This window comes from Momordica charantia, assembly GCF_013281855.1.
Source record: "Momordica charantia cultivar OHB3-1 chromosome 9 unlocalized genomic scaffold, Mcharantia_2.0 BLBB01000009.1, whole genome shotgun sequence".
Taxonomy (NCBI): Eukaryota; Viridiplantae; Streptophyta; class Magnoliopsida; order Cucurbitales; family Cucurbitaceae; genus Momordica; species Momordica charantia.
Window position 1 is genome coordinate 5,018,922 of NW_028275167.1, and position 9,014 is coordinate 5,027,935.

The window sequence follows — 9,014 nt, forward strand, 5'->3', positions numbered from 1 at the left end:
ATAATTTAACATAATTCCACTATTATTGTTTTCTAAATAATTGAACATAATTGAATGTTGGGACTTTCACGACTTTTAATTTAACACTTGAAGTCGAATTATATACTATCTAATTTTTGGCCGTTGAATAATTATAGATTCGAGATGATCAAACTATAACGTAATAAGCACTTTTCAAGTTAGCGTTGATATATGAATGGAAAATAATTAAAGTCATGAAGACCCATACCGTGGATATCATCATTTAATGTTTGATAATGAAGAAAGAAAAATAAAAAATATAACAATAATAATAAAAATTGATTGCTTAACAAAACTTGGTAATCTAATTCATAATCTCATTCATCTACTACACATCCCTATCAATTCTATTCGCGTTCTCTATTTTGTGTGTCTGGCACATTTATTAGAATTACTTAATAATACCACTAATCTCAATAATTTTTGTAATTTTATTTTTTTAAGTAAAACATGTTGGGGAGGGAATTCAAATTCACAATATCTTGATTAGAAGCATATAATAACTACCACTGAAGTATACTCACTTTGACAATAAATGTTGTAACTAATTATTTTATATTTTGATTATTTATTTTTGGTTTATATTACTAATCATTTGTCTTTAATAAAAAAGTATACAACTTTTGTTGGTGGGTATGATTTTATTATATAATATTTAAATTTAAATTTTATTTTTTATTATTAATTAATATCAATAAAAATTTGAAAATATAATTAATTGTATTAAATATTATAATTAAAAAATGTAATAATATTTTATATTAAACGATGGTTGTTCTAATAACAAATAATTTAATTGATGTAATTTTATTTTAATTATTCGTTATTTATTAATATTAAATAAATTATTTATTTACCATTGATAATATAATTATAAAACAAATTAAAATTTATTATTATTTTAATTAATATTCAATAATTAGCCACAAAAAAGAAATATGTATACTAGTAATTTTTATATATATGATTCCGATTTTAGTAAACAATATCGAACAAATTATGGTTTCGATTTCAACAAATTTATAATAAACAACATGGAAAAAATCATATTACCATTCAAATGGAGTTTATTTTGATTCATTCCTATTTGGATTCGGGGAGCTAAACATGTGACCAACATTTAGTGGTAAGGAACTAATTTTTGTTTGTTTGTTTTTTATATTTTATAATTTTAGGTTTTGGTTGTTTTTGTGTACAGGTAAGGTAAGAAACTAATTATATATTTCCATTTTAATCATTCATTCTTTATAGAAATCTAGAAAGGGCGGAAAAAAAAAAAAAATCCGTTCGTCAAAGCCTTGGCTTACCTACCGCGTACCTCCTTGTTTCGCCCATTCTATCAGTTCCTTATATCCATTTTCCTTCCTGAAGCTGACCACAGTCCACAGCACGCAGAGAGATGGTCTGGCTCACGCGATTCCTCACGGCGGTGGCTTTTCTGGCCATCGGAGTTGTATTTTCGCCGGGGACCTTCGGATCCAATTCAGACGGCTCCAATGCGCCGAAGCTTTCGGCGTTGCTCAAACTGGCTCATCTCCTCAGCTACTCCACCGCTTGGGGCGCCTCTCTCTGGGTCACCTTCATCGGCGGCATCATCATGTTCAAGTAACGCCTCTCTTCCACTTAATTCATACAAATTTAACACCATTTCCATTTGTGTTTTTCGATGAATTCATCTTTCAAGCTGATTGTGCAACTATACTGCTGTTTGACTGCTTGTTGTGTCGTCACTCAATTTAACCGAGTGGAGAATGACTGTTTGTTTGAACATCTCTAATTTGTGTATTTTAATTTTTTTGGACGATATACTTAATATGTCTTGGATATTATCTGTGGCGAAGATACTTATCTTTAATAATTGTTGTGATTTTAAGATGTTATTGTAATTATAGATCTATTGTGAAACTTTGCTTTAATAGGATAGACAACATTCGAAATGGATATCTCAAGATGGAATTGGAAGTTTCTATAAATTTTTACCTCTGACTGAAATATTAATACTAACATCTTATATTCGTGCGAGAAGTGATGTTTCAGACTGCTTAGTGATTGCTTTAATCTCATATAAATCTTAGGAATCTGCCGAGGCACCAATTTGGTAATCTTCAAAGCAAGATGTTCCCTGCCTATTTCTCGATGGTTGGGATTTGTTGTGCCACATCCGTTGCAGCTTTTGGTTATCTTCATCCATGGAAGTCCGCAGCAACTGCTGAGAGGTACCAGCTTGGGTTTTTGATATCGGCGTTTGCTTTTAATTTGGCCAACCTGTTTGTCTTCACACCCATGACTATTGAGGTAATTTCTCAACTATTTGGAATGTTATTATTACTCTGTTTAAGATTTATACATAAATGCTATACGTTGCGAAAATGTTTGTTGTGGTCTTGTGCGTGCGTGTATGTTTCTTCCCCTGCTAGATACAAGATGTATCATATGCTTGCAGTTGAAAGTGTACTGAGTTTTAATTTTTAATGGAAAATTCATTCCTTTGAAAATGATCTCATGAACTTTTAGTAGTCTTTGTCTAGTTTTTGTAATTTCTATTGCCGCATTTTAACTTTTTCTTGAATAAATAAGAAAGACACGTTTTTTTTAGGATAACAAAAAATATAAGAGGGCAAAATCTGGCAATTGTATAGGAAGGATCCTTACTTAAATACTTGGCTTCTATTTGTTTGGTGTTATTTTGATGCATTTGACATGATAATCCTAAATTATCATGGATTCCCATGATCTTTTAATGGTAGTCTGTGAATTTGAGATGGCCAAAATCTTTGGGTATCCAAATTTGAGTTTGAGGAAAACTACCTCCAAAACCGGTGATAATTAAGGATTATCATGTAATACATTCATAGATTAATGATTTTTTATTTTTATGCCTTAAATAGCATTCTTTAAATATATCTCATATATATGTTTTATTACCATTTGTTGATATTTTTGTTATATTAAGTACTCGGAAAAAAATAAAACATGGTTGATATATTCATATTAGTTTAGTAAGGAGTCAAGGTCAAATATAGTTGGTTTATTTGACCTAAAATTGGTATTAATTCTGTATGATATAATGACTATTTTATTTACTTCATGAAGTTTCCACAATTATATTATTTTTGCAAGCTTGCTGAAATTTTGCGAAACAAGTAGTCAAATAGTAGATAGGACAAGTAGATAGGACACGTCTTTTAACTTTAATGTAAGTTTATCATAAAAAGAAGCAATACTGGGAAAATGACATAATAATACCGTATTTTCTTATACAATTCCTCCCAAACAAATATAGGAATTCATATACTCTCACAACATTATCATGTCAAACAAAATCTAAGATTTCCAACAATAAGATGCTTAGACATCAAACTCCAGATATAGGATATACATAGCCATACTGATTACTGAGGCCTATAGAGGACAATCCCATTAGAAGTATACCCCAATTATCCACAATAACAAATAAAGTTAGATCTTTAAAGATGAGATAGGTGGAAATAACGTAAATATACTAGAAGTAGACTTGGACCTAGAAAGATTATGAAGCGTGGGCAACAACATAAGGGGTAAAGCCAACATGTATACTCTCCGAGTTTGGATATGTTCTTTGTTTCTGAGAAAAGGAACAAAAATGTAAGAGCTTGTATAAACCACATGTAATGGGCCTTGTTTATGCCGAAATCACATTGAGAGCACGTGCGAAGTGGACAAGACCAAGCTATTTGGTGCGAGGTATGCAAGGAAAGATCTGCAAGAGAACAAACAGCTCAACATTCAAGTCAAAATCAATAAGAATCCGACCTATGGAGCGACAAAAGTTTTGAGAATTTAAGAGAAGGACATGACAAGATGAGCTGTTTATGTCAGGTGAAAGTGCAGTGATGTATGCAGCTGAGACCTCTTAACAGACCGGTAAAAAATGTTCAATTATCTGAAATGAATTTCTAAATCTATGGATCTTCCTGTAGAGTAGTCACTACTTGAGCCATAGAAGATGCTTTTTGACCAATAGCTCTCAAGACGAGGAATCAGAATTGCATACTTGCGTTCGGAAATGAGCTAGGCGGTGGGTCCCACATGTCCGGTTTATAAAGGCCGTTTTAGAAATCAGTTGTACAGTTACAAACGATACACTAAGAAAGCCTGGTTGAAACATCATCCTTTAGGACAATTCCCCAAACTTCTTGATAATAATCTTCTGCTATGAAGTCTAACACTTCTAGAGTAAACAAAGGTACTTATCCATAAGGGCGAGATTGTAGATCACCAAATTACTAATCCCTGACCCACCCATCTGATGCACAAAGATACGAGACTCCATGACTAGATTCTACATGCTCCCACAGTAAGCCTTTCATGATGTCTGGAATCCTCTTCGCAGTAGGCTTTGAAACCTTGGATATGGACAACAAGTAGAAGGGCCTGCCCTCTTTTAACCTGATAATCTGTTAGAAACTTTCTCGACCACACGGTCCCAACAGGAGAAATCTTTGCCTTAAAGATAACATGAACATTTGTAGGGAGCGAGGGAATTGAACAACCCACCTACAGGGCTTTATATCATGGTAATGAATATGCAAGATGACATTTTAGTCCTTATTAATCTTAGTACTTGAAGCTTATAAAATGTGGAAAGAGTCTTGATGGGATCAAGTCATTCCTCCTCAGAGAGAAAAAAGGTTGTGGCAGCAGCATATTGTGGAGTCAGGAAACGAGTCCCTAACATTCTAAAGCCCTCAGTAAGGTTTCTTTCATGGTTGGGAAGGAGAAAGAGGTCGTCTCATCTAATCCCTCGACCCCAACTCTGATCCTTGGCTTGTCAATGAAGAGGTCAGAGGACTGAAGATAACTCGTTCCCCAACTTCTCCTCCATCTACCTCAAAGCCTCAGCATAAGGAATTCCCAACAAGCCCCCTCCTTTGCTTTATTTTTAATCTTGTTATTTACTGGTGATTGTACATTCATATTGCATACTTTTGATTTTTAGACTCAACATGATAACATAGTTTTGAGGTCGATGGTGAACAATTAGAAAATTCATTATAGCCCCACCTAAGATATTTATAGTTTAATGAAATCAGAGAAAATTGGTTGCTTGCACTCTAAGAGGAAAAGTAAGAAAGGAGAAAATTGGAGAAAAGTAAAATAGTAAAGAAAATTAAAGGGTATCCTAATTGAGTACCATCATGGTGGCATTGGCAAGTGAGTGGGGATACTGTGTATATAAGAGAATGTGAAAAATTAACCTCGACAACAAAATAAGAAGAAAACTTGAAAATACTGAAACTTTATATGAGACAGTCATTGTTAATTAAGAGATGGGGAAAGTGATTCATCAGATGATGTAAAACATCACGTATATTTAGCTTTAACTGTTCAACATCATTTTTAAAAATGCTTTGAAGTAAATCCCAGATGAAAAATCACGTAGTATATCAAAAAATAAAAATCTTGTTTAGCGCTAATATGATTAAATAGTGTATTCTGATAAGAGTAGACTTTGATATTTTAGGGATAGAATCCAAACAAGAACAACACAATAACTCTTAGGTAATTCGAGGTACTTGGACGTTTCCCTCTCTTGAATATTTTTAGTCAAGCCTAGACCAGCCTAGACCATACTAACAATTGCCTACCTTCATCCATCCTTTCCCCCTCACTATATTTATAACAAAACCTCCTATTACAATTACTAATATACCTTTAATACCCTAATAATATTTGTAATTTTATCATAATAATATTCCTATTAGACAGCTGATGACTGATGTGGAAATAACTATAGTATGTATTGCTTTCGAAAGAGTTATCATAAACATTAAAAATGTGCCATCACAGTGCTTCAGCTCGATAGTGTTTTCTTGTAACTCAATATATTTACTAGACAATTCAACTCCATCTCTTTTGTTTCCTCCTCATTGCTGTTCAGTTGATGAAACAAAGGCACAAGGTGGAGAGGGAAAGTAACATTGGCGAGGAAGTCGGGTGGTCAAAAAACGTCGAAGTTGCAAAGGTGAACCCAAAACTTGCAGCAATGAACAAGAAATTTGGAATGATCCATGGCTTGTCATCCCTTGCAAATATCCTAGCATTTGGTAGTCTTGCTATGCACTCCTGGTATTTGGCAGGTAAAATCAATCTGTAACTCAAAAATTGTCCTTCCTCTTTTATGGGAGGGGGGAGTGTATGACTGTAGTTTCCATCCATGAAGCAATTTCCCTAGTGCTTTCTATGTTAGACTGGCATATAATTATTGTAGTACAATTGCCTGTTTGGATGGCTTGATAAAAAAAAATGTGGGAAATAAAAGTGCTGTATTGATCTGTCTGATCATCTAATGAATAGGTCCGAAGTTGTGGAAGGTTAGAGATGGAACTATCAAGCTTAAGGAAAGTGTCTTTTTTCAATAAAAAGATAAAAAGAAATAATAATTACTAAAAATAGTTATTTTTTTATTGATCGAAAAAGATGAAACAAATAGACACTTATTATTGCGTGCTGCAAAAGGAATTTTGATCTTCTTTGTTTATCCTAAAAGTCATCTCCCAGATTTTCACATATTCTGCACCAGTTGCTTGAATCTTAATTCCATTTTCACAAGATTTTCATTCTAGAGCTGTAATTGAATTTGAATTTGTCGACAACTTTATCCACATATATATATATATATATATTTTTATGATCGATTATAATCTTACTCATTCTTGTACTTCCAATTTATTATACTTATAAAAAAAGTCTTACTCTCTCTCTATATATATTTATATATGTTTATATTTCTAACAAAATTCACTCATTTACAAAAAAGTCTTAAATATAAAATTTGACCCTCTCGTGTCAGTTCATTGATATGAAAGGTTATTTTATTTTGACACGTCATAAATAGTAACGATGGGATTTAACTGAGGGCAGAGTCAATTTTTTTTTCCAAGAAGTAAACTTTTAACCTTCCAACTTTTTTATATTTTAATTTTAAAAATTAAGGACGCAACGACACACACAAAAAAATTTAACATCTTAATTGTTGAATGCATTTTCTTTAATTCGAGAAGAATTAAAACCACTTTTCACAATAAATAAATTTTGACAGTGGCTAAGGATCTGGTGGGTAATAAATTTCTCATTTGTAATTATTTGTTGTTTCTATTTTTTTAAACGAAATTCATGTCAAAGTAGTCCAAACATAGCTTAGCGGTAATTAGTACATATCTCTAATTAAAAGATTAAGAGATTGTAAGTTTCTCACCCCACGTATATTTAATTTTGGAAACAAAAATAACAATTTTCTTCTTTATTGTTCTCGTTTTCAACAAAATCAAGTTTTTTTTTTCCATAAAAAAATGAAGATTAAGAAACGGTTACCAAATGTAATTATATTTTTATTTTTAAAATGCAATTATGTTTTTTTTATTCAACAAAAGGAAACAAAAATGTTACGAGTTTGTTTGGTAACGTTCCAATTTATTGTTTTCAATTTTATTAAAAAACCTAAGAATTTGACAACTATTTATGTTATTGTTTCTCATTTTTTTAGAAACATTCTCAAATTGTATAGAAATTTTGGAAACAACAAAAATATAAACTTGTTTGGTAACTTCTCGTTTCTCGTTTCTATTTATTTCTTTTTAATAAAAAAAATATATAATTGCATGACTCACCTACCTACATATTCAAGAAAAGCAAGGCTTCTATTTATGTTTTGAAACAAACTGGAAATTGAAAGAAAAAAAGAAAAAAACTTATTTTTGTTATTTCCAAAATTTTTATATACTCTTGATAATGTTTCTAAAAAAATGAAAAATAAGAAACATAAATAGTTGCTAAATACTTATTCATGTTTTCAATTTGTTCCAAGATATAAATAATATTATTTTATCATTCTTAAATCCATAAGTGTTGAAACCATGCAAAATACTTGACCGATTAATCGTGATGACCAAATCTTATTCTTACAACCATTAAAAAATTAACAACTCATTATTCTTATAAAAGAATATATTTTTTCATTTTTCTCTCCTAGTCAAACATTTAATAACGATGGCGAAGACAATATTACTCCTCTTATCAAATATGTTACTTCTATTTTTCTTTATTAAAATAATAAAAAAAATAAACAGCAAACGAAAGTGTTAGGAAACGGACAGTATTACAGCCTACAGTGTCGGCTGGCAGTTTTACAGTTGCTTGACGGACTTTTCTTCTTCAAAATTTCCAACGGAATTAGTGGTGCTATTATTGACGACTTTCATGGCTCCGCCGTCAAATTGGGCGACAACCAAATTCAGCATTCCCCAATTTCCCCGAGTGATGGGACTGCTGTTCGGTAAATTTCAATTCTTTGAGATTTCTTAATAAAGTTGTAAATTTTAGGTCAAATTTTGATTGAAAAACAAAAAAAAAAAAAAAAAAACAAAAAATTTAATTTTAAAACTATTTTTATGTATATATTTTTAAATTTTATCCTAAACTTTAAAAATATTTATAAAAACCTATAACAAAATAAATGAACGATGAAAGTAATGTTTCTGAACTTAATTTTTAAAAATATAAAACAAAAATTTATTAACTGAGATCGTAGTTGTCACCTGTGCATTCATTCATTTGTAATATGTCAATCACTTCATCTAAATTTTATCTAACAAAGTGTCATGTTAACATCCCGTCAATCATTTTTTTAAAAGTTCAATTACAGTTAAAGGCAATTTAATTCTACGACCTTTGGGAAGATAAATAATTATTTGATAAATTGAGCTATGCTCATGTCTAAGTGTTGATTCGTGTTAATAACCAAAGACTAAAAGTAAACATAATGCAATGTATAGGGGCATTGCTAAGGACAACGATACTTAAGTATCTCCATAATTGTATGATATTATCCATTTTGGACATAGTCTTCACGGATTTGTTTTTGGTTTCACCAAAAAAGGCTCAAATCAATTGAGATAACTGTCATCTCTTATATACCATAGATCATTCTCTTCCCTTCGTAAGACTTTATTTGC

At 31.2% G+C, this 9,014-nt stretch overlaps 1 protein-coding gene across 1 annotated transcript; it reads left to right on the plus strand.

The window, feature by feature from the left end:
* The first annotated feature begins 1,283 nt into the window (after positions 1–1,283).
* On the plus strand, positions 1,284–6,350 carry LOC111020205 (Late embryogenesis abundant protein (LEA) family protein). The gene is made up of 3 exons (XM_022296799.2): positions 1,284–1,626; positions 2,097–2,316; positions 5,942–6,350. Exons 1-3 carry the CDS (start codon positions 1,421–1,423, stop codon positions 6,155–6,157), a joined length of 642 nt encoding a protein of 213 aa, XP_022152491.1. The 5' UTR covers positions 1,284–1,420; the 3' UTR covers positions 6,158–6,350.
* The last annotated feature ends 2,664 nt before the right edge of the window (positions 6,351–9,014 follow it).

Coding starts and splice junctions, on each gene's coding strand:
- LOC111020205 (XM_022296799.2), top strand. CDS start 1,421: ATGGTCTGGCTCACGCGATTCCTCACGGCGGTGGCTTTTCTGGCCATC. Junction 1,627..2,096: donor GGCGGCATCATCATGTTCAA/GTAACGCCTCTC, acceptor TATAAATCTTAG/GAATCTGCCGAGGCACCAAT. Junction 2,317..5,941: donor TCACACCCATGACTATTGAG/GTAATTTCTCAA, acceptor ATTGCTGTTCAG/TTGATGAAACAAAGGCACAA.